At 36.3% G+C, this 27,440-nt stretch overlaps 1 protein-coding gene across 3 annotated transcripts in view; it reads left to right on the top strand.

Moving 5' to 3' along the window:
• Positions 1-27,440, top strand: part of LOC123588687 (disintegrin and metalloproteinase domain-containing protein 5-like) — a 122,886-nt gene that overhangs the window by 38,775 nt on the left and 56,671 nt on the right. For all 3 annotated transcript variants that reach the window (XM_045459810.1, XM_045459807.1, XM_045459820.1), the window contains 3 exons: positions 17,236-17,372; positions 20,347-20,536; positions 25,558-25,653. In XM_045459810.1, the coding sequence (XP_045315766.1) occupies positions 17,236-17,372; positions 20,347-20,536; positions 25,558-25,653 (423 nt within the window). The remainder of the gene's footprint in view (positions 1-17,235; positions 17,373-20,346; positions 20,537-25,557; positions 25,654-27,440) is intronic.

Raw genomic sequence — 27,440 nt, 5'->3', positions numbered from 1 at the left:
ATTCTCATATAGATTTTAAAACCAGCTTTTCTAGTTACACACACACACACACACACACACACACACACACACACACACAGGCTTAGATTTTGATTGGGATGGTGTATAATTTATGAATGAATTAGAGGAAATGACATATTATCAACATTGGATCTTCCCATCCACTAACATGGTTTATGTCTCCATTATTGATGTCCTTAAAAAATTCTCTGTAGAGATTTCATACATCTGCTAAATTTATTCATAGAGATTTTATATGTTCTGATGCTGTTGCAACTGGTATTGTTTAAATTTATCTTCCAATTTTTCACTGCTAGTGTATATATATGTGGTCTATTTATATATATTTTTTACATATGACCTTGATGAATTTGTATAGGAGATCCATTATTTTTTCCAGCTTTAATGAAATATAATTTTGCATATATCATTGTTTAAGATGTACAGCATAATGATTTGATATATGTCTATGTTGTGAAATGTTTTCCACAGTTAGGTTAGTGAACATATCCATCACATCTCACATAACTGCCGTGTGTGTGTGTGTGTGTGTGTGTGTGTGTGGTAAGAACCTTTAAGATCTACTCTATTGGCAACTTGCAAATGTACAATACAGTACTGTTAATTATAGTCATTATGCTGTACATTGCATCTTCAGAAACTAGAAGTTTGTACTATTTAACCATTGGCACTTATTCCTGCCCCTAGAAACCACCACTCTGTTCTCTATTTCTAGGATTTTGGTTGTGTTAGACTCCACATATGAGGAGATCATACAATATTTGTCTTTCTCTGTCTTATTTCACTTAACATAATGCTCTCAAGATTCATACATGTTGTCACAAATGGCAGGATTTCCTCCTTTTTTATGACTGAATATTATGTATATATGAATATATATCACAATTTATTTATCCATTCATCTATCAGTGGACACTTAGGTTGTTATCATGTCTTGACTATTGTGAATAGGGCCGCAGTGAACATGGGGTAAAAATGTCTCCTTGAGGCAGAGGGTTTTATTTTTTCCAGATATATACCCAGAAGTGGAATTTATGATTCATATGATAGCCCTATTTTTACTTTTTTCAGGAATCTCCACACTGTTTTCCATAGTGGTGGTACCCATGTACATCAGCAGTGTACAAGGGTTCCATTTTTTCCACCAGCATTTATTATCTATTTTCTTTTAGATAATAGTCATTCTATTAGGTGTGAGGTGATATCTCTTGTGGTTTTGATTTGTAATTCCCAGATGATTAGTGATGCTGACCATGTACCTATTCACGTACCTGTTGGCCATTTGAATATCCTCTTTGGAGACATGTCTATTCAGGTTCTTAGACCATTTCTTAATCAGATTATTTGGGTTTTGGTAGTGAGCTGTATGTGTTCCTAATATATTTTGAATATTAACCCCTTATCAAATCTATAGTTTGAAAATATTTTTCCCAATATCTAGGTTGCCTTTTCATTTTATTGATTGGTATTTTGCTGTGCAGAACCTTTTATGTTAAATAAGTACTACTTATTTTTGCTTTTGTGGTTTTGTGTTATATCCATAAAATCATTGTGTAGACCAATGTCAAGGAGATTTTTCACTATGCTTTCTTATAGGAGTTTTATGATTTCACTTCTTACGTTTAAGTATTTAGTTCATTTTCAGGTAATTTTAGGAAGTAGTATGAGATAGAGGTCCAGTTTTGTTATTTGCGTGTGAATATCCAGTTTTCCCAACATAATTTATTGAGGAGACTATCTTTTCTCAATTGAGTGTTCTCAGCTCCCTTGATAAATATTAGTTGACCATATACATGGAAGGGTTTATTTCTGGGCTATCTGTTCTGTTCCACTGGTCTTTGAGTCTGTTTTTATGGCACTAACACTTTTTGATTACTATAGGTTTACCATATAGTTTGAAAACAGTAAGTTTGATGCTTCCACCATTGCTCTTTTTTGAGGGAGAGCTTAAACAACCAATATTGTCACAATTCTGGATGCAAGAAAGTCTAACATCAAGGTGCTGGCAGATACAGTGTATGGTGAAAGCTGACTTCTTGATTCATAGACAACTTTTTCTTTTTGGTACTTATGTTTTTTTGTTTCAGTTTTTATCTAATTCTAGTTGGCTAACATATAGTATAATATTGGTTTAGGAGTAGAATTTAGTGAACCATCACTTACATGTAACACCCAGTGCTCACCACAACAGATGACCTCCTTAATACCCATCACCCATTTAGCCCATTCCCTACCCATCTCCCCTCCAGCAACTCTGTTTTTTGTCCTTGGTTAAGACTCTCTTATGGTCTTTGTCTTGCTTTGACTGACTTATTTTGCTTAGCATAATACACTCTAGATCCATCCATGTCGTTGCAAATGGCAAATTTTCATTCTTTTTGATCACCGAGTAGTATTCCATTGTGTAAATATATACCGCATCTTTTTTATCCATTCATCAGTTGATAGACATTTGTGCTCTTTTCCTAATTTGGCTATTGTTGATAATGATGCTATAAACGTTGGGGTGCATGTGTCCTTGTGAATCACTATTTTTGTATCATTTGGGTAAATTCCTAGTAGTACAATTGCTGGGTCATAGGGTAGTTCTATTTTTAACTTTTTGAGAAACCTCCGTACTGTTCTCCAGGACTGCACCAGTTTGCATTACCACCAACAATGTAAGAGGGTTCCCCTTTCCCTACATCTTTGCCAACATTTGTTCTTTCTTGTATTATTAATTTTAGATATTCTGACAGGTATGAGGTGGTATGTCATCATAGTTTTGATTTGTAATTCTGTGATGATGAATGATGTTGATCATCTTTTCATGTGTCTAGTAGTGTCTGTTAAGTCTTTCTTGGAAAAATGGCTATTCAGGTTTTCTGCCTATTTCTTAACTGGATTATTTGTTTTTTGGTTGTTGAATTTGATAAGTTCTTTATAGATTTTGGATACTAACCCCTTATCAGATGTGTCATTTACAAATATCTTCTCCCATTCCATGGATCGCCTTTTAGTTTTATTGATTATTTTCTTTGATATGCAGAAGATTTCTTTTTTTTTTTTTATCTTGATGAGGTCCCAATAGTTCATTTTTGCTTTTGTTTCCCTTGCCTCTGGAGATGTATCTTACTACATACTAGAAGTTGTTAGAGCTGAGGTCAAAGAGGATGCTGCCTGTGTTTTCCTCTAGGATTTTGATGATTTCCTATCTTACATTTAGGTCTTTCATCCATTTTGAGTTTATTTTTGTGTATGGTGTAAGAAAGTGGTCCAGGTTCATTCTTCTGCATGTCGCTGTCCAGTTTTCCCAACACCATTTGTTGAAAACACTGTCTTTTTTCCATTGGATATTCTTGCCTGCTTTGTTGAAGATTAATTGACCATAGCGTTGTGGTTTCATTTCAGGGTTTTATTCTATTCCTTGGATCTACATGTTTGTTTTTGTACCAGTACCATACTGTCTTGATGAGTACAGCTTTGTGCTTGAAGTCAGGAATTGTGATGCTCCAGCTTTGCTTTTCCTTTCCAAGATTGCTTTAGTTCTTTGGGGTCTTTTGTGATTTCATACAAATTTTAGGTTTATTTTTCTTAGCTCTGTGAAAAATGCTATTGGTATTTTGATAGGGATTGCAATACATGTGTACATTGCTTTGGGTAGTATAGACATTTTAACAATATTTGTTCTTCCAATCCATGAGCGTGGGATGTTTTTCCATTTCTCTGTGCCATCTTCAGTTTCTTTCATTAGTGTTCTATATTCTTCAGAGGACAGATCTTTACCTCTTTGGTTAGGTTTATTCCTAGGTATCTTATGGTTTTTGGTGCAAGTATAAATGGGATTGATTCTTTGGTTTCTTTATTCTATTTCATTAGTGGTGTATAGAAATGCAACAGTTTTGGTACGTTGATTTTGTATCCTGTGATTTGGTTGAACTTGTGTTTTGGTTCTAGACATTTTCTAGTGGAGTCTTTTGGGTTTTCTATATAGAGTATCATGTCATCTACAAATAGTGAAAGTTTGATTTCTTCCTTGCTGATTTTAATGCCTTTTATTTCTTTTTGTTGTCTGCTGACTTCCAGTACTATGTTAGGTAACAGTGGTGAGAGTGGATATCAGGTGTGTTCCTGACCATAGAGGAAGAGTTCTCAGGTTTTCCCCATTGAGGATGATGTTAGCTGTGGGTTTTTTGTATATGGCTTTAGTGATATTGAGGTATGTTCCCTGTATCCCTATTTTGTTGAGGGTTTTTATGAAGAATGGATGCTGCATTCTGTCAAATTCTTTTTTGAATCTATTGGAAGGATCATATGGTTCTTATTCTTTCTTTATTAATGTGGTGTATCACGTTGATTAATTTGGAAATATTGAACCACTCTTGCAGACCACAACTAAATCCCATTTGATTGTGGTGTGTAATTCTTTTAATGTACTGTTGGATATGATTTGCTATTATCTTGTTAGAAATTTTTGCATCCATATTAATTAGGGATATTGGCCCCATAATTTTCTATTTTAGTGGAGTCCTTGTCTGGTTTTGGATTGAAGGTAATTCTGGCTTTGGAGAATGAGTTTGGAAGTTTTCCCTCCATTTCCACGTTTTGGAACAGTTTGAGAACAGGTATTATTTCTTCTTTAATTTCTGGTATAAATCCCCCAGGAAGCCATCTGTCCCTGGACTTTTGTCTATTGGGAAATGTTTGGTTACTTATTCAGTCTTTGCTAGTTATGGATCTGTTCAAATTTTCTATTCTTCTTGTTTCAGTTTTGGTAGTTTATATGTTTCTATGGAAAATTCTTTCCATTTCTTCTAATTGCTCAATTTGTTGGCATATAATTTTTCATAATATTCTCTTATAATTGTTTGTACTTCTGTGATGTTATCTCATTTGTGATTTTACTTATTTAGATCCTTTCTCTTTCTTTTTGGTAAGTCTGGCTAGGGGTTTATCAATATTATTAATTATTTTTAAACAACCAGTTCCTAGCTTCATTGATCTTTTCTACTTTTTAAAAATTCTATGTCATTTATTTCTGCTCTAGTTTATATTATTTCCCTTCTTTTGCTGGATTTAGGCTTTATTTGCTATTCCTTTTCTAGCTCCTTTAGGTGTAAGGTTAGGTTGTGTGCTTGAGACTTTTCCTTCTTCAGAAAGCTCTGTATTGCTATATACTTCCCTCTTAGGACTGCTTTTGCTGTATCCTGAAAGTTTTGGACCGTTGTGTTTTCATTTTCATTGGTTTCCATGTATTTATTTATTTCTTTAATTTCTTGGTTAACCCATTAAGTCTTTAGTAGGATGTTCTTTATCCTGCATTTATTTTTGGGCTTTCCAAATGTTTTCTTGTGGTTGACTTCCAAGTTTCATAGCATATTGGTTAGAAAATATGCATGTTATGACCTCAGTCTTTTTGTATTGTTGAGGCCTGATTTGTGACCCAGCATATGATCTCTTCTGGAGAATGTCCCATATGCACTAGAAAAAAATGTGTATTCTGCTCCTTTAGGATGATATATATGTGTTAAGTCCATCTGGTCCAGTGTTTCATTCAAAGCCATTGTTTCCTTTTTGATTTTCTGCTTAGATGATCTGTCCATTGTTGTAGTGGGGTGTTAAGGTCCCCACTATTACTGTATTGATATCAATGAGTTTTGTTGTATTTGTTATTTATTACTTTTTTTAGAGAGAGAGAAAGTGCGAGTGGGGAGAGAGGCAGAGAGAGAGAGAGAGAGAGAGAGAGAGAGAGAAAGAGAATCTCACGCAAGCTCCATGTTTTCACAGATAGACCCCTTTATTATGATATAGTACCATTCTTCATCTCTTGTTCCAGTCTTTGTTTTAAAATCTAGTTTGTCTGATATAAGTACGGCTACTCCTGCTTTCTTTTGATGTCTCATAGCTTGATAGATGGTTCTCCATCCCTTCCCATTCACTCTGCAGGTGTCTTAGGTCTAAAATGAGTCTCTTGTAAGCACCATATAGATGGGTTTCATTTTTTTTAATCTGTTCTGATACCATATGTCCTTTGATTGGAGCATTTAATCCATTTACATTCAGAGTGATTACTGGTAGATATGAACTCATATACTGTCCAGGGCCTTGCACTTCAGGAAGTGTTTCTGGTATATGCTATGTGTACTTTGCTGTTGTGTTTTCACTGCTCTTAACTACTGATCAGTCCTCTGAAGGGTTTTTCCTTGTCTGCAGCGGGTATTATTTGGACCTTGTCCACTGTGTGGTGACAAGTGTGCGCCATTCACTGAAGTCCATCGGTGCTGATGGGCAGGGGTAGAAATTGTGTCAGCCAGCTCTATCATCTTGGAGAGGGGAGTTCATGCCCACCACTGTTCAGGAATTCCCCACAGAAGAGCAAATAACCTCCCCTCAATTGTCCCAGGCATCCTTCAGATCTTTTACTTCACCCTGTCTTTGTCTGAGCCATCTGCCCACCTGGTATAACAGTGCTCCTGTGTTTTATCTCTGGCACGTGAGCTGTGTTTCAAAACTTCAAATTTTAGGGACCCACTGCAGCACAGATTTGTGCTGATCTTTTGGGGGAGGTCTTGCTGTGCTGTGGCTGGTGCCAGTTTGTCCCAGAAGAGAAGTCGCGTGAATGTACAGGGGCTTGGAGTTTATGGTAAAGAACAGCACAAAGCCAGAGTTCAGGTTAGCTGCCCTCAGCGGGTGCCTCTGTTCCAATGCTAATGAATGGGGAAGCTCAATGGTGCCCACCAGCTCTATTGTCCCCAGAAAAGCAGTGCCATCTTTCCCAAATGCACTCTAAGAAGGGGCACTGTCCCTTCCAGTGGGACCCAGGGGATATTCAGACCACGCTATCTGCTCCAGGGCCTCTGTACCCCTTCTCCACTGGAGCACCTCTATACCAACAAGACTCCACCCTGTGATGGTGTGGGCTTATAAAACTTAAGACTTTGGGCTATGCTGCTTGTAAAAACTTGCAATCATCAGTCCCTCTTGTTTTGCCCATCTGTGATTTGGGGGATGTGTTTTTATTTTACAATGCCCTGCACCCTGTTTTTTCTCTCTCTTTCCTCTCTCCTTGATCAGGGCTTCCTCCCATCCACTGCATGGGTGATTCTTTTCTCCCCCCAGTCACATCTCTGAACCTCCTACCTTCCATGATGTGGCCTCTTTTCTCCCTCTAGTTGTGCAGTTTGTTCTCTCAGTCCTCAGATTGATTTCCTGGGTGTTCAGAATGATTTGGCATTTATCTAGCTGTGTTTGAGGGAAAAGGCAATTCTAGGGTCCCCCTACTATTCTCCCATCTTAGCTCCTGGTCTAGAAGGGGAATATGGGCATTTTAACAATATTAATTCTTCCAGTCATAGAATATCTTTCCACTTATTTGTGTCATCTTAAGTTTCTTTCATCAATATCTTATAGTTTCAATGTGTAGGTTTCTCATCTTCTCAGTTAAATTTATTCCTAGATATTGGGACACGTGGGTGGCTCAGTCAGTTAACTGTCTGACTCCGACTCACATCATGACTCGTGGTTTTTGGGTTTGAGTCCCAGGTCACACTCTATGCTGAAAGCCTGGAGTCTGGAGCCTGCTTCAGATTCTGTGTCTCCCTCTCTCTTTGCCCCTTCCTTGCTCATGCCCTCTCTCTCTCTCAAAAATAAAATGAACATTTAAAAAATTAAAAAAATTATTCCCAGCTATTTTATTCTTTTTAATGCAATTGTAACTGGGATTGTTTTCTTAACTTCTCTTTCTGATAGTTAGTTATTAGTGTATAGAAATGCTGCAGATTTCTATATATTGATTTTGTACACTGCAACATTACTGAATTTATTAGTTCTAACAGTTATTTTTTTTTTTGGTAGAGTTTTAAGGTTTTCTATATTTGCAAATAATCACTGTTTACTTCTTTCAATTGGATGCCTTTTTTTTTCTTGCCTAATTTCTATGGCTAGGACTTTCAATACTATGTTAAATAAAAGTAACAGTAATGGAATTCCTGTCTTGTTTGTGATCTTAGAGAAAAAGCTCTCAGTTTTTCACCTTTGAGTATGATAGCTGTGAGCTTGCCATATATGGCCTTTATTATGTTAAGGTACATTCCCTCTAAACTCACTTTGATGAGCAATTTTAATCATAAATTGATGTTGAATTTTATCTTCTATTCATTGTCCTGTTTTTTCTTTTTTAATCTTTCTCTTTTTTGTCTTCTATGGTTTTCATTGTACATTTCATAGGATTCCATTTCCTCTCCTCTCATCATATCATCAGTTATATTAAGAAACCTACTTAAGCATTTGTCCTAGAGTTTACATATACACTTGCAACTAACTTAATTGTAATGTAGTTTTAATTAACTAGAAAAAGCTAACTGAACTAAAATAGCACTAATCTAGATGGGAAAAAAATTTAAGGTTACCTAGGATTTATTTTCATCAGATATTAAAAGACATACAGACATGTTAATGACTGTCATGGAAGAGGGGAAGATGGCGGCATAGGAGGACGCTGGGCTCACCTCTTCCTGCTGGTCACATAGATTCCACCTACACCTGCCTAAATAACCCAGAAAACCACCAGAAGACTAGCAGAACGGATTCTCTGGAGCCAAGCACAGAGGAGAGGCCCATGGAAGAGGGTAGGAGGGCAGAGAGGTGGTGCGGGATACACGGACTGGAGGGAGGGAGCTGGGGAAGAGGGGCAGCCCTCCGGCCAAGCAGAGGTCCCAAGTCTGGCTTGCAAAAGTGGAGTGGCCGGACGGAGTGTGTTCGGACAGCAAGTGGGACTTAATATCTGGAAGGTTATAAGCTAACAGCTGTGCTCGGAGAGTGGGAGGGCTGGAGGACAACGAGAGGGAGAATTGTTGAGCCCTAGACCACAGAGGAACAAAGGTGCTTGCCAGCGCCATCTCCCTCGCCCATCCCCCAGCCGAAACCACAAAGGGAACCAGTTCCTGTCAGAGAACTTGCTTGCACCCCGCAAACACCCAACGCTGTGCTTCTGCGGATCCATCCCTCCTGCGGCTGGTCTGATTCCCTCCCGGTGCCGCAGGGCTCCTCCTGAAGCAGATCACAAAGGATAAGCAAGCTGAACCTGCCCCTCCCGCCCCAGTGCAACTTGCTGATCCACCCCAGCTAATACCCTAGATCCCCAGCACCACAAGACTGGCAGTGTACAAGTAGCACAGACGGGCTATGCCACTCAACAGTGAATCCCACCCTTAGGAGGGGGGAAGAGAAGGTACACACCAGTCTGACTGTGTCCCCAGCTGTAGGCTGGGGGCAGATATCAGGTCTGACTGAGGCCCCGCCCACCAACGCAAGTTATTCAAGACAGCACAGGGGAAGTGCCCTGCAGTTCCGCACCACTCCAGGGACTATCCAAAATGACAACAGGGAAGAATTCCCCTCAGAAGAATCTCCAGGAAATAACGACAGCTAACGAACTGATCAAAAAGGATTTAAACAATAAAACAGAAAGTGAATTTAGAATAATAGTCATAAAATTAATCACTGGGCTTGAAAACATTATAAAGGACAGCAGAGAATCTCTTGCTACAGAGATCAAGGGACTAAGGAACAGCCAGGAGGAGCTAAAAAATGCTATAAATGAGCTGCAAAATAAAATGCAGACAACCACAGCTCGGATTGAAGAGGCAGAGGAGAGAATAGGTGAACTGGAAGGTAAAATTATGGAAGAAGAGGAAGCTGAGAAAAAGAAAGATAAAAAAAAATCCAGGAATATGAGGGGAAAATTAGAGAACTAAGTGATGCACTAAAGAGAAATAATCTACACATAATTGGTGTTACAGAGGAGGAAGAGAGAGGGAAAGGTGCTGAAGGTGTACTTGAAGAAATCATAGCTGGGAACTTCCCGGATCTGGGGAAGGAAAAAGGCATTGAAATCCAAGAGGCACAGAGAACTCCCTTCAGACATAACTTGAATCGATCTGCACGACATATCATAGTGAAACTGGCAAAATACAGGGATAAAGAGAAAATTCTGAAAGCAGCTAGGGATAAACGTGCTCTAACATATAAAGGGAGACCGATAAGACTCGTGACGGGTCTACTGAAACTTGGCAGGCCAGAAAGGAATGGCAGGAAATCTTCAATGTGATTAACAGAAAAAAATATGCAGCCGAGAATCCTTTATCCAACAAGTCTGTCATTTAGAATAGAAGGAGAGATAAATGTCTTCCCAAACAAACAAAAACTGAAGGAATTTGTCACCACTAAACCAGCCCTACAAGAGATCCTAAGGGGGATCCTGTGAGACAAAGTACCAGAGACATCGCTACAAGCATGAAACCTACAGACATCACAATGACCCTAAACCCATATCTTTCTATCATAACACAATGTAAATGGACTAAATGCGCCAACAAAAAGACATAGGGTATCAGAATGGATAAAAAAAAACAAGACCCATCTATTTACTGTCTACAAGAGACTCGTTTTAGACCTGAGGACACCTTCAGATTGAAAGTGAGGGGATGGAGAACTATTTATCATGCTACTGGAAGCCAAAAGAAAGCTGGAGTAGCCATAGTTATATCAGACAAACTAGACTTTAAATTAAAGGCTGTAACAAGAGATGAAGAAGGGCATTATATAATAATTACAGGGTCTATCCATCAGGAAGAGCTAACAATTATAAATGTCTATGCGCCGAATACAGGAGCCCCCAAATATATAAAACACTTACTCACAAACATAAGCAATCTTATTTATAAGAATGTGGTCATTGCAGGGGACTTTAACACTCCACTTACAGAAATGGATAGATCATCTAGACACACGGTCAATACAGAAACAAGGGCCCTGAATGACACATTGGATCAGATAGACTTGACAGATATATTTAGAACTCTGCATCCCAAAGCAACAGAATATACTTTCTTCTCGAGTGCACATGGAACATTCTCCAAGATAGATCACATACTGGGTCACAAAACAGCCCTTCATAGGTATACAAGAATTGAGATCACACCATGCATACTTCCAGACCACAATGCTATGAAGCTTGAAATCAACCACAGGAAAAAGTCTGGAAAACCTCCAAAAGCATGGAGGTTAAAGAACACCCCACTAAAGAATGAGTGGGTCAACCAGGCAATTAGAGAAGAAATTAAAAAATATATGGAAACAAATGAAAGTGAAAACACAATAATCCAAACGCTTTGGGATGCAGCGAAGGCAGTCCTGAGAGGAAAATACATTGCAATCCAGGCCTATCTCCACAAACAAGAAAAATCCCAAATACAAAATCTAATAGCACACCTAAAGGAAATAGAAGCAGAACAGCAAAGACAGCCTAAACCCAGCAGAAGAAGAGAAATAATGAAGATCAGAGCAGAAATAAACAATATAGAATCTAAAAGGAAAACTGTAGAGCAGATCAATGAAACCAAGAGTTGGTTTTTTGAAAAAAATAAAATTGATAAGCCTCTAGCCAAGATTCTCAAAAAGAAAAAGGAGATGACCCAAATAGATAAAATCATGAATGAAAATAGGATTATTACAACCAATCCCTCAGAGATACAAGCAATTATCAGGGAATACTATGAAAAATTATATGCCAACAAACTGGACAACCTGGAAGAAATGGACAAATTCCTAAACACCCACACACTTCCAAAAGTCAATCAGGAGGAAAGAGAAAGCTTGAACAGACCCATAACCAGCGAAGAAATTGAATCAGTCATCAAAAATCTCCCAACAAATAAGAGTCCAGGACCAGATGGCTTCCCAGGGGAGTTCTACCAGACGTTTAAAGCAGAGATAATACTTATCCTTCTCAACTATTCCAAAAAATAGAAAGGGAAGGAAAACTTCCAGACTCCTTCTATGAAGCCAGTATTACTTTGATTCCTAAACCAGACAGAGACCCAGTAAAAAAAGAGAACTACAGGCCAATATCCCTGATGAATATGGATGCAAAAATTCTCAATAAGATACTAACAAATCGAATTCAACAGCATATAAAAAGAATTATTCACCATGATCAAGTGGGATTCATTCCTGGTATGCAGGGCTGGTTCAACATTCGCAAATCAATCAACGCGATACATCACATTAATAAAAGAAAAGATAAGAACCATATGATCCTGTCAATTGATGCAGAAAAGGCATTTGACAAAATTCAGCAACGTTTCTTAATAAAAACCCTTGAGAAAGTCGGGATAGAAGGAACATACTTAAAGATCATAAAAGCCATTTATGAAAAGCCCACAGCTAACATCATCCTCAACGGGGAAAAACTGAGAACTTTTTCCTGAGATCAGAAACACGACAGGGATGCCCACTCTCACTGCTGTTGTTTAACATAGTGCTGGAAGTTCTAGCATAAGCAATCAGACAACAAAAGGAAATCAAAGGCATCAAAATTGGCAAAGATGAAGTTAAGTTTTCACTTTTTGCAGATGACATGATAGTATACATGGAAAACCCGATAGAATCCACCAAAAGTCTGCTAGAACTGATACATGAATTTAGCAAAGTTGCAGGATACAAAATCAATGTACAGAAATCAGTTGCATTCTTATACACCAATAATGAAGCAACAGAAAGACAAATAAAGAAACTGATCCCATTTACAATTGCGCAAGATGCATAAAATGCCTAGGAATAAATCTAACCAAAGATGTACAAGATCTGTATGCTGAAAACTATAGAAAGCTTATGAAGGAAATTGAAGAAGATATAAAGAAACGGAAAAACATTCTGTGCTCATGGATTGGAAGAATAAATATTGTCAAAATGTCAATACTACCCAAAGCTATCTACACATTCAATGCAATCCCAATCAAAATTGCACCAGCATTCTTCTCAAAACTAGAGCAAGCAATCCTAAAATTCATATGGAACCACAAAAGACCCCGAATAGCCAAAGTAATTTTGAAGAAGAAGACCAAAGCAGGAGGCATCACAACCCAGACTTTAGCCTCTACTACAAAGCTGTAATCATCAAGACAGCATGGTATTGGCACAAAAACAGACACATAGACCAATGGAATAGAATAGAGAACCCAGAAATGGACCCACGAATGTATGGCCAACTAATCTTTGACAAAGCAGGAAAGAACATCCAATGGAAAAAAGGCAGTCTCTTTAACAAATGGTGCTGGGAGAACCGGACAGCAACATGCAGAAGGTTGAAACTAGACCACTTTCTCACACCATTTACAAAAATAAACTCAAAATGGATAAAGGACCTGAATGTGAGACAGGAAACCATCAAAACCCTAGAGGAGAAAGCAGGAAAAGACCTCTCTGACCTCAGCCGTAGCAATTTCTTACTCGGCACATCCCCAAAGGCAAGGGAATTAAAAGCAAAAATGAATACTGGGACCTCATGAAGATAAAAAGCTTCTGCACAGCAAAGGAAACAATCAACAAAACTAAAAGGCAACCAACGGAATGGGAAAAGATATTTGCAAATGACATATCGAACAAAGGGCTAGTATCCAAAACCTATAAAGAGCTCACCAAACTCCACACCCGAAAAACAAATAACCCAGTGAAGAAATGGGCAGAAAACATGAATAGACACTTCTCTAAAGAAGACATCCGGATGGCCAACAGGCACGTGAAAAGATGCTCAATGTCGCTCCTCATCAGGGAAATACAAATCAAAACCACACTCAGGTATCACCTCATGCCAGTCAGAGTGGCCAAAATGAACAAATCAGGAGACTATAGATGCTGGAGAGGATGTGGAGAAACGGGAACCCTCTTGCACTGTTGGTGGGAATGCAAATTGGTGCAGCCACTCTGGAAAACAGTGTGGAGGTTCCTCAAAAAACTAAAAATAGACCTACCCTATGACCCAGCAATAGCACTGCTAGGAATTTACCCAAGGGATACAGGAGTACGGATGCATAGGGGCACTTGTACCCCAATGTTTATAGCAGCACTCTCAACAATAGCCAAATTATGGAAAGAGCCAAAATGTCCATCAACTGATGAATGGATAAAGAAATTGTGGTTTATATACACAATGGAGTACTACGTGACAATGAGGAAGAATGAAAATGGCCCTTTGTAGCAAAGTGGATTGAACTGGAGAGTGTGATGCTAAGTGAAATAAGCCATACAGAGAAAGACAGATACCATATGTTTTCACTCTTATGTGGATCCTGAGAAACTTAACAGAAACCCATGGGGGAGGGGAAGGGGAAAAGAAAGAGATTAGAGTGGGAGAGAGCCAAAGCATAAGAGACTCTTAAAAATCGAGAACAAACTGAGGGTTGATGGGGGGTGGGAGGGAGGGGTGGGTGGGTGATGGGTATTGAGGAGGGTACCTTTTGGGATGAGCACTGGGTGTTGTATGGAAACCAATTTGACAATAAATTTCATATATTGAAAAAAAATGACTGTCATGCAGGAAGAAGTTTATCATACAGTTCCCTAGAAACAGAAGGCACACCATGCAGGGACCATACAAGGAAGCACCAAGATTGTTCAGGCAGTGTAGTGAGAAAGAAGTAACATGGACAAAAACTTCCGTTGTTGTTTCTTTGGGGAGGAATGGGTAAGGCAAGGTAAGCAGGTCTTGGATTGGCTCATTTAAATAATTTCAGCAGTCTTTCTCGCATGGAGGCTGTACCTAGTTGTCTGGTACTTAACTCTGGTGTGGTTTGGGCAGATGAAGAGTGGCCTAGGGTATGTCAGCCTAATAAAAGAAGGGATAGGGCATATGGGCTCTAGGTTCATTGATTTGCATATGAAAGATACACTTGCAGGTAAGTTGTTTACTATTTTAAGAAATTGGGTAACCCTGGAATGGGAAGTCTAGCATTGGCAAAGCCCCAGATATTAAAGCCTCACAATACATAAAATAAAATACATCATTAATACAATTAGCCCATTAATACAGTTTGATACATTACCAAATTTAAGGGGTAATAAAAGAGAAGACTTTTATATAGTAGGGCATAAGTTGTGTGAAACAGCACAGAAAACATTTTATTATGAGTAAAAGGGAGAAACACAGGTAGAAGTATAAGAAGTTTTTCCCCATAACTAAATTAAAACACCTCATATATAATGAGTCTTTCTGTATATGAAGGCAAGACATATCCCCTTCAAATGTAGGAAAGGGTAATGGGAAAGTTTTTAATGTTGATGTGAGGTGTAAGTTAACTAAGCATCCTTGAATTAAGAGAGATTAAAGTCTTGGGCAGTAGAGAAACTCATTTAGGGATCCATTTGCTGGACTACAATTTGAAAAGGAATTGTTTGAGACCATTATACCTCTTAGTTGAACCTGCTATCTGGGACCTATCAGGAACATTGAAAGTGATACTGAATGCTTCTTTAAAGAGACGAGCATTTTGTCTTCTAAGAAGTGAAATGTGTTTCTTAGTTAATATTAATGATCTCTATAACTCTGGAGGGGATGAGGAATGTCCTGGCAAGTCATTGTATATTGTCCTAAGAGCTGCTCCTGATGAAAAGCTTGGATGGAGGAAGAAGGTCGTGCTTGAGTTCAAGCAGTTTTCAACTAAATGAAATTGCTTTTCTCTGAAGGTGGACTGAAATGTCTGATGCACCAGTTGATTGCTTTAGTGTCTGTAGTTGAACTATTAAGCAGCCAGCACAATATTGTGGGATGGAAAATTTAGAAACGTCTTCATGGATCATGGATGCCTTCTCTGAACTCTTCTTTATTTGCCTTCTGTTCATAGTGCTTTAGCCTGGGTCATCAGGAACCCATCACTTTTTTTTAAGACTATTTTTTTTTTTTAGAACAGTTTTAGATTTACCACAAAACTGTAAAGGTACACAGATTACCCATATATCTCCTGTCCCTAACATGCACAGCCTTCTGTATTATCCACATCCCTCACCAGAATGGGATATTTTTGTACTAAGGATGAACCTACATTGACCCATCAAAATCACCCAAAGTCCATAGTTTACCTTAGGGTTCAGTCTTGGTGTTGTACATAAGTTAGGGCAAAAGATGATAGATATCTATCATTTATGGTATTATAACAAGTGTTTTCACTCCCCTAAAAATCCTCTGTGTTCTGCCTATTAATTTCTCCCCTCCCTGTCTGCAACCACAGAGCTTTTTATTGTCTCCACAATTTTGTTTTTTTCTGGAAGTCATACAGTTGGATTCTACAATATGTAGCCTTTTCAGATTGGCCTTTTTTCACTTAATAATATGCACTCAAGCTTCCTCCATTTCTTTTCATGACTTGATAGCTCATTTGTTTTTAGTGCTTAATAACATTCTGTTGTCTAAAATGTGCCACAGTTTATCTGTTCACCTACTGAAGGACATTGTGGTTGTTTGCAAGTTTTGGGAATTATGAATGAAGCTTCTGGAAACATCTTTGTGTAGAAATTGGAAACTATCCAAAGATGAACAATATACCTATTGAGGGTGTTACCTATTGCTATGTAACCAATTATGCCAAAACTTAAAGAGATAAAAACAAGAGAGTTCTGTGGGTCAACAATCAAGGAGCAGCTGAAAGGGTTATCTCACAGTTCAGCATGGGCAGGATTTTCTTCCAAACTTGGTCATTTGGCTGTGGTAGACCTCAGAAAATCTGTTTCCAAGCTCATTCCTGTGGGCCTCTCTACAGGTCTACTTCATGACATAGTAGCTGGCTTCCCACAGAGAGACTGAGACCTAGAATCCAAAAAGTCAGTCTTTTTATAATCTGTCTTGGAAATGGTGAACCATCTGTTCCTCTACATTTAGTTAATTAGAGGCAAGTCAAAAAGTCCAGTTTACACACAATGGAATGGAAATACTCAAAGACATGAATACCAGGAGGTAGATATCTTTGGGACTCATTTTAGAGTCTGCCTACTGCAGAGAGAATGTAAAATTGATTATTAAAATAAAAGATTAAAGTCATTTTCTTTAAAATAACTCAAAGAGGCAACATAATATGGTGTTTGAGACTCAGTTGGATTAGCTAAGATAGCTGATATTGTCATGAATAGTATTTTGAAATTAAACTACTGTGTTTACTTATCTATGTTTAATAAATCTATTATCCAAATGCTTATATAACTCTACTACAATTGCATTTACATAGGCATCTTGGATGCATTGATTTAAAAAATGAGTTTTATGTACTAATTTTTTTACTATAATTGTATTTAAATAGTATATATATAATATACACTAATTTTTTATAGTATAGTAATTTTAATTTTGTTATAGTATAATATACTATAGTATTCTTATCTAACTCTTTTCTTTTTCCTTGTCTTTAGTATCCAGAGGATTTATCCCTGGAGTCATATACTCTCAGTATTGTGCAGTTGCTTGGCTTTAATCTGGGATTGAGTTATGACAATCCTGACACTTGTTATTGTTCAGAAGATGTTTGCACAATGTCACCTAAAGCAGTGTAAGATAATTTTCTTTATTACACATATTCCTTTATTTATTTATTTTTGTTTGGTTAGGACCTTTTACACTTCTATTAACCAAACTGAAGTAATTGACAATTATAGAACACTATACCTAACAACCACAGAATACATATTTTTCAAGTACAACAGAACACAAACCAAAATAGGCCCACCACCTCCCCCATGCATCTCCATGCCTGGAGAAACTCTCTTCCTCCTTCCTGCATTCTGGAGTCTGACTTGTATTTTTCTCCCCTGGCCAGATTGAAAGCACTCTCTAAGGAAAAGCCATATGAATTGTGTAATTTCAGTGATTGTGCATAAAGCTAAATTAAATGCTTTGATATTTGCATTTAAAACTGGCATTGTACGGTATAGGGATGAGTGTACAATTCATGTTAGTAGTTTCAATTAAGAATTTTTTTTATTTAGAAAGACATTAAATTGTAAATAAATAATAACACCATGACCCATTGAAAGACTGCTGAAGAAAGGAAAAAAGCCTTTATTTTAGAACCATTAATAATACATATTCCCTGCTCTATTTCTTAAATATATTTTTAAAGTTTATTTATTTTGAGAGAAAGAGAGAGAGAGAGAGAGAGAGAGAGAATGCACAAGTGGGGGAGGGACAGACAGAGAGGGAGAGAGAGAATCCCAAGCAGGCTCTGTGCTGCCAGTGCAGAATCCAGCGTGGAACTCAATCCCATGAACCATGAAATCATGACCTGAGCCCAAATCAAGAATCAGATGCTCCACTGACTGAGCCACCCAGGCACCCCTTCTGTTGGTTTTTTCATCATTTCAACATTCTATTTGTTTCATATATTTTTCTCCTGATGTTCATGCTTTTTGTCCCTAAGAAGTACTTGGTCTACTTTTTACTACACACCTATTGCCCAGGAGAGTGCTCAGTAAATATGTTGCAAACAGTGACTAAATCAGCTCAGTATATTTTCTCATTATTTCATTTTATCCTTTGATTACTGAATCCATGATACCCCGAAGTTTTGTAAAGGCACAAAGTAGATAATAACTAAATTTATTTCTTCTTCCTTGGATAAGTGGTTACTCAGAAGAATATTCATTCTTTCACCATCTTCTTGAGCATTTTATTTATAAACTTTATAAAAATTCAACTTTGTCAAGGTATGATTTTTGCTGCAATAAAATTTGTGCACTGTAAGTGTACAAGTTTACGACTTTTTTTTTTCAACGTTTATTTATTTTTGGGACAGAGAGAGACAGAGCATGAACGGGGGAGGGGCAGAGAGAGAGGGAGACACAGAATCAGAAACAGGCTCCAGGCTCTGAGCCATCAGCCCAGAGCCCGACGCGGGGCTCAAACTCCCGGACCGCGAGATCGTGACCTGGCTGAAGTCGGACGCTTAACCGACTGCGCCACCCAGGCGCCCCTATGACTTTTGACAAATACATAAATATCTTTGAACCACAGTATCAGTGAGATTATGCAACAGTTTCATTTCCCCAAAATTTCCTTTGTGACCCTTATTGTCCTTCTACCTTTTATCCTTGCCCCAGGCAACAACTGATCTGATTTATTACTACAATTAGTTTTCCTTGCTTCAGAACTTTATGTAAATTGAATTATTTGTGCTCTATTTTGAGTATTGAATCTATGACTCTGAATTATGTAAACATTTTTCTTTAATTATTTGAATATTTATAGTGCTTTAAGTTAGGTATTTGTATGCCAAATCGTAACATCTGGACCATCTCAGTTTTTATTTCTTTTGACTGCTTTTTTTTTTTTTTTACATTGACTATGGATCACATTTTTTATTTCTTTGTGTTTCTGTTGTTGTTGTTATTATTATTAGCATATTAGATACTTTTGATAATACAATAGAAAGCTTGGATGCTCCTACCTTCCTCTGAAAAGCATTGATTCTTGGAAATTCAATTATTGGCTAATTATATTGAATTTTATATGCTTGATTTTACATTTTGTTAATATGGATCTATAGAAAGCTCAGGGTATTTTGAAACCCTATAACTTGGCCGGATTGAACTTCCAAATTCACTCTCTTCTGGGGATCTTGTCAGGGCTTGAATTTAGGCTCTATTGGAATTGAGATAGAGTAGATTCTAGTTAGGGCAGAGGTCAGCAAACAACAATCCCCAAGCTAATTTCAGTGGTAGCCTGTTTTGTAAATAAAATTCTATTGAAATACAGCTAGGCTTATTGTTTTATCTATTGTTTATGGTTGCTCTTGTACTACAGTGGCAGAGTTGAGTAGTTGTACCACAGTCTATGGCATATTAGTCTATCATATTTATTGCCTGGCCCTTTACAGAAAAAGCTTGTCACCCCCTGGTCTAGGACATAATCTTTACTCTTAAGTCAGATTCTTTATAGTGTTTTAGTTGGATGCTGAGCTATTACTAGAGTGCTAACAGCTCTCTCACTGTCAAGACAGGTACTTATGGTGCCCTTCCCATTGTGTAGCTCAAACCACAGGTTTTTATTTGAAAAATGTTTAATTATGTTGAACAAAAGCCCTAATATGTACTTAAGTTAATGCAAACATGTTTATATTGGCATTACAAGAAAAATGCAAGACATATTTAAAAAAATAAAAAATGTGCTAAATACTGAGGCTAAACATTTAAAATTCAGTTGTTTGGCATTGGCAAAGAAAATAAAGTGAACACAGTTCTTATGTTTAAAGGTTTAATAAATGTCATAAGACAGGTAAATAATACATCTTGTTTAAAACAGGATGAATGGCAATGAAAAGATTTTGGATTTTTTTTTCATTCGAAGAATTTTCATGGTGAAATTTTAAAAATATGGTAAAACATATTATCAATGCAATGAATAGTTTTCAAAATGTGCTTTTTTTCCCATAATGCTTGTTAAATATCTTTCTAAAACATCATACATTAGTGGAAATGCAGAGATATACAGCAATAATTTTTGTCATACACATTTTAAAAATATTTTAGGCAGTCTCGGGGTGTAAAGGATTTTAGCACCTGTACGTTGGACGACTTTAAATACTTGGCCTCACATTCCGGCTTTGGATGTCTTCAGAGAATCCTTCCTGAAATGCCAGTTTATAAACAACAAAAGAAAAGGACATGTGGCAATGGACAATTGGAACAGGGTGAACAGTGTGATTGTGGCACTGTAAAGGTTAGTAGAAATTTTTTCAATTTTTAAAATTTCCTGTATATGTGTGTAATAGAAAAGAAGAAGATGAAGATCTTGTCTTTTAGAAAAATAAATTTCAAAAGACCTTCTTTGGGGAAGATGGAAGCTTTTAAGTTTCCTAATTTTGCTATTTTTTGAAGTGGACAGCAAAAGCCTTTTAGATAATATTTACCTTCTGACATTCTTTAGTGTATGCATCAACTCCAAACAAAATAATTAGTTACCACGAAGAGTGTCTAAAGAGTTGAAGAAATATACTTTTAACATCAAGCAGTAACAAAAACAGGAATATCTAAAGACCATAGACTATTACCAATGGAATAGCAAAATGCATTGTTTGCTAATATAGAGTGAAAAGTGTGCAGGTGATGTCAATTAAAAGTATTTTTTAAAAAATCTATCACCTGTAGAAAATATATAAATATAGAACCAAACCCAAAGAAAGATGAAAGATGATAGAGGAAGCATTGACAATAAAGTGAAGTAGTCATAGGATAATAAAATGAAACAGCAATTGTAAAATATGGAACATATTATTAACTATATATTAATATGTTATTAAATATACAATATGTAAAAATATGTAATACATTATATATAGACATATTTATATTTACTATATATGTGTGTGTGTGTGTGTGTGTGTGTGTGTGTGTGTGTGTATTTAATGGCACTGGAACACATTTAAAAGAAAGAAGCCAGAGGAGAGTTTACTCTTGAAAAATTGCAGCTGGAGCAGATAAGAATTGTAAGTTTATGTTTTCCTAGTCTTGGGTGCTCCTCTACTTCCACAGTTGTGGCAGAATGAAATAGCTGTGAAAAATTGCAGCTTTACTGACTCGGTGTGATAGAGAACAGATTTCAGGGATGAGAATCACTGGAAATTTAAGGGGAAAACCCTGAAAGTAAGACAACTGTGAAAGTGCTAAAACCTAAAATCTGATGACTAATTTTACACATATTTGGCTGACTGCTAAAATATGCATAGTCCAGAAATACCCCACGGAGGAAAAAAGTAGGGTGAGACCATTGAAAGACACCGGTGCACCAGGTGAACCCTGTGCGTTCGATTTTTTTTAAGAGAATATTTTCTAACCATGTGCAATTCAGGCAGCAGAAATCCAAAGCTATACCGGTTTCATTTATCAGAATGTAGAGCCTGAGACTGGCTACAACTGGAAATTAAAGAGGAATCTTCAGAAACAAGGCAATTACAGGTAGATTATACCCTGAAATCTAACTACTGTCTCTGCCTAAATCCTTGAATGAATGCTACATTACATCAGGGAATCTGGCTAAAAATTCAGCAGTTGGAAGCCGTATGAATTGAGCAGAGATAGCTGCTGACCATTGTAGGGGAAACAAAGCTTACAGTTTGTTTCCAGGTTACTTAATTTCCTGTTAAAAAAAAGCCTCTAGAAGGTCACAGCTGAATACGGGCATTATATCATTGTATCTATATTTTCTAACTTATTAATAAAAAATTAATAGACATTCAGAAAATTAGGAAAATGTGAACCATATTTAGGAAAATATGCAGTTAAGGGAAACTGACTCTGAGAAGTCCAAATATATTGTATTTTGCAGATAAAGACTTCACAGTAGTGATTTTGAATATTAGGAGCATGAAAGGATATTATGCTCAAACCATTTGAGGAAAAATTATCATAGTAAGTGAGCAGCTAGAGAATCTCAACAGATATAAGTTAACTAAAAAAACCATATAAATTTAAAGTCTAGAAGTGAAAAGTACAACAAAAGCAGAATCAGTGAACTTGACCAAAAGCAGAGTAATCAATGAACTTGACCAATAGAACATTAAGAAAATATGATCTATAGAATAGAGAGAAAAAAAGTTGAAGAAAAATAGCAAAAAACCTCAGACAACCTGAGAGTAGATATTTCTTATTTTTTCTTAAATTTTTTTTTAATGTTTATTCATTTAATTTTGAGGGGGAGAGAGAGACAGACAGACTGTAAACAGGGGAGGGGCAGTGAGAATGACACAGAATCCGAAGCAGGCTCCAGGCTCCAAGAGCCAAAGTCAGATACTTAACCAACTGAACCACCCAGGCACCCCAGAAACATTTTTCTTAAAAATTATTTATTTATTTTGAGAAAGAGAGAGAGAGAGAGAGAGAGAGAGAGAAAGTTCGAGCTGGGGAAGGGCAGGGAGCGAAGGAGAGAGAGAGAATCCCAAACAGGTTTCACACTGTTAGTGCAGAGCCCAATACAGGACTTGAACCCATGAATCGTGAGATCATGACCTGAGCCAAAACCAAGAGTTGGACGCTTAACCAACTGAGTCCACCTGAAAGGAAATATTGAGTGGTCCAATGTAGGTGTAATTGGATTTCAAGATAAAGAAAAGAGAAAGTAGGTGGCAGAAAAAAATATGCAGGAATAATGCTGATTATTTTTCAAATTTGAAGGAAAACGTTTGCTTACAGATCCAAGATGCTCAGCAAACTACAAGCACATAGACACAAAAAAACCCACCTCTATACTTAGAGTAGTAAAACCTCCCAAAGCCCCAAGATAAAAAGAAAAACTTAATTTCAGCCTAAAAAAAAAAACCAGGTTAGATACACAATACAGTGATACAAAATATAGCTGACTTCTTATAACAAATAATGGAGGTCAGTAGACTTTGAAATGACAAAAAGTGATGAAAGAAAAAAAAAGGTCAACAATCAAGATTTCTAGATTCAAAGTAATTATCCTTTAAAATGGAAGCAAATAAAGTTATTCTCAGTTAAGCAAAAGCTGAGACAATATGTCACAGTAAACTTGTACTACAGAATATCCTAAGAATTTAAAATGTTTGAAGAATTAAAAATTCCTGAACACAGGAATTGGTAAATATGTGGGTAAAAATAAATAGTTATATGTATGCTTTCTTTTCTGCTCTTAATTTTACTGACTACATTATATACATGCACAGATATGTAAATATATACACACTTATTCACTGCATAAGTGATACAATACATATATGTGCCTATAAATATGTATTTGTATGTATATATACTAAATATACAAATATGTATGGGTATGTTTGTGGATATGGATGCATATATGTTTATATGCATATAAACACACAAAAATATATATGTACATATACACATTATGTGTATATGTGTGTGTGTATACATATCTACATCTATATAGTAACAGCAGCAGCACTAAATGTGGAAGGTGAAATGAGCTGTTGCAAGATTTCTATAATTTATCTGAAGAAAATCAGTATTAACTCTAAGTAGATTAGAGTATTTGAAAGATACATAGTATAAATCCCAGAGCAAATATTGAAAAATTATGCAGAGATACAGCTAAAAAGCCAATAGAGGAGTTTTAATGACATGCTAAACATATTTCATCAGCACAAAATAAGACAAGAAGAGAAGAATTGAGGAACAAAACCAAGATGAAATAAATGGAAACAAATGGTAAAATAACAAATTGAAATACATAAATATTAATAGTTACATTAAATGTAAATAGGCCAAGCACTCTGATCAGAAGCCAGAGATTATCAGACTACATAAAAATCAAGAGACAAGAGATATATTTTAAGCCCAAATGCTCTGTTTGGCAGAAAATAATAGAATGGAAAAGGATATAACAAGTAAACCGTAAATATAAGAGAGCTAAGGGGACTATATTAATATATAAAATAGAGATATACTAATGCTTCAAAATTATAAAAGGATAAATACATAAGGAAGTTATAACAATAATAAATATGTATACACTTATAAAAATATATCTACATGTACACACACACAATAGATCTTTAAATTTCATGGAGCACTATCTTATTTGGAGGTTTATTTCACATCTCTTAGTAAGTGATAGAACAACTAGACAAAAATATCAGTAGGGATGTAGAAGACCTGAATAATACTACTACCAACCACCTTATTATAATGATATTTATAGGCCACTATATTTAATAACTTAAATTAAAAATTACTTTCAAGGGAACTTGGAATATTCATCAGGATGTACTACATTTTGTGACATGAAATAAATCTCAAAATATTTATTTTTTGTTGAGAATTAAATTAGAAATCAAGAATAATAAGATATCTTGAAAAGTTCCCAAATATTTAGAAATTAAGCTACCACTTCTAAATGGCCCTTGGCTCAAAGAAGAAATTACAAAAGCAATTAGGATATATTTTTAACAGTTATGAAAATTTAAACATAACATCAAAATCTATGAGATTCAGTTAAAACTGAATTATAGTGTTATGAGGAAAATCTATAGCTACAAATGCTTATAATGGAGAGAAGAAAGGTCTAAAATCAATGATTAAGAATGCTACTTCGGGTAACTAAAATATTAGTCCAATTAAATCCATGGTAAGTAGAAGGAAATAATGATAAAGATAAAAGTAGAAATCAATGAGATAGAAATCAGAAAATGAGTATCAATGAAAATAAAAGCCAGTGCTTTGAAAATAATCAATATATTTGATAAATCTCCTGCTGTTCTGATGAAAGAGAAATGAAGAAAAGAAAGAAATTCCCAGTATCAGTAATGAAAGAGGGTACATAAGGAATATTAAAAACTACTTTATGTAAATAAATTTGACAATTTAGGTGAAATTGGCAAGTTTTTTTTTTTTTTTGCTTTTTAAAATTTATTTATTTATTTATTTATTTATTTATTTGTAATATGAAATTTATTGTCAAATTGGTTTCCATACAACACCCAGTGCTCATCCCAACAGGTGCCCTCCTCAATGCCCATCACCCACTTTCCCCTCCCTCCATCAACCCTCAGTTTATTCTCAGTTTTTAAGAGTCTCTTATGGTTTGGCTCCCTCCCTCTCTAACCTTTATTTTTCCTTCCCCTCTCCCATGGTCTTCTGTTAAGTTTCTCAGGATCCACATAAGAGTAAAAACATATGGTATCTGTCTTTCTCTGTATGATTTAAAAGACAAATTATCATAACTGATGTCAGAAGAGACAGTTTGAATTTATTTGTTTACAGAATTGTACACATAAAGACTGCTGTGATCCTAAAACATGTTCAATGAAAGCAAATAAACAGTGTGGCTCCGGGGAATGTTGCACACAAGATTGCAAGGTAAGAGGCAATCTATTTTAGAGTAGCTCAGCATTAAATTTCTTGAAATACTGTTTCAAAGAGCTGGGAAGTATGTCAATATCCTATCTGCCTTTCCCATTGTATTATATCCAAGTACACTGGACCCTTCTTACACTTCAGTCCATTTGGTAATCTGTCATTTCCAGAAGTCTCATGTACATATGCCTGATGATTCTTCTTTCCCAACTGTTACAAATCTTGTACCTGTTGAGACATTCCTATGATCAACATGCATCTGAAGCAACCCTCTTTAGTAAGGTCTTATTTTTTAACACGCTACCTTACATGGGGTCAAGAAGTTAGATTAGATTTTTTTTGTTATTGTTGTTAGGTAAATTCTCTTTACCATCTTCTGGTAAAGTCTTCTGTTCCTTTGCAGTTCAGTTATTGTTACAATCAATTAAGTGCTCTTTATTTAAAGCATTTAAAGAATTCCTGAATAATTGCCCCACACCCAGAAAAATTAACTGGAAATCTAAAGAAAAAAGAAGCAAACTATGAAAAAAGTAAATGGCAGATGTTCAGATAGGACTGGAGTAAGAATATGCTTTTATCTTTAAAATTTTGTTCCTGGGGTGCCTGGGTGGCTCCGTTGGTTAAATGTCTGACTTTAGCTCAGGTCATGATCGCACGGTTCCTAAGTTTAAGCCCCACATCGGGCTCTGTGCTGACAGTTTGGAGCCTGGAGCCTGCTTCAGATTCTGTGTCTTCCTCTTTCTCTGCCCCTCGCCCACTCATGCTCTGTCTCTGTCTCTCTCTCTTAAAAATAAACATTAAAAAAATTTTTTTTTAAATTTTGTTCCCAAACTTTATTGGGATATAACTGGCATATAACATTGTGTAAGTTTAAGATGCACAATGTAATGACTTCATACGAGTATATATTGTGAAATGATTACAATAAGGTTAACACATCTACAACTTTACATAGCAAAAATATTTAACATTTACAAAGAAAATTTCAAATATACAATACATTATTAACTATAGTTACCATGCTGTACATTAGATCCCCATAATGATTCATTTTATGGCTGAAAATGTGTACCCTTGACCAATATCTTTCCATTTTTTCCCCACAGTTTTACTTCTTCCTTTCTTTAAAAACAATTTTTTTAATGTTTGTTTATTTTTGAGAGGGGGGGCATGGAGGGGCAGAGAGTGAGGGAGACAAAGAGTCTGAAGCAGGCTCCAGGCTCTGAGCTGTCAGCACAGAGCCTGATGTGGGGCTCGAACTCACAGACCGTGAGATCATGACCTGAACCGAAGTCGGATGCTTAACCGACTGAGCCACCCAGGTGCCCCTATTTCTTCCTTTCTGACTTGGATATCTTTTATTTCTTTTTTCTTGCCTAATTCCTCTGGCTAGGACTTCTAGTACTATGTTAAAAAGGAGTAGTAAGAATGAAAAACTTTGTCTTGTTCCTGATCTTACAGTAAAAGATTTCAACTTTTCACAATTGAAAATTATGTTAGCTACGGCTTGTCATATATGGCCTTTATTATATTGATACATTTGCTCTATACCAAACCGTTGAGAACTTTGGTCATGAAAGTGTGTTGATTTTGTCAGATTTTTTTCTTATTTCTTTGGAGGATTACATGAATTTTACCCTTATTTATATTAATTGGGGTGTATTATGTTTATTGCTTTCTGTGTCATCCTTACATCCCAGGGATAAACCTCACTTGATCATGATATATGAACCTTTTAACATGCTGTTGAATTTGGTGTGCTGATATTTTGTTGAGAATGTTCGCATCTA

Source organism: Leopardus geoffroyi, chromosome B1 (assembly GCF_018350155.1).
Source record: "Leopardus geoffroyi isolate Oge1 chromosome B1, O.geoffroyi_Oge1_pat1.0, whole genome shotgun sequence".
Classification (NCBI taxonomy): Eukaryota; Metazoa; Chordata; class Mammalia; order Carnivora; family Felidae; genus Leopardus; species Leopardus geoffroyi.
The sequence above is the reverse complement of the archived record's forward strand: the minus strand, read 5'-3'. Positions and strand labels throughout refer to the sequence as shown.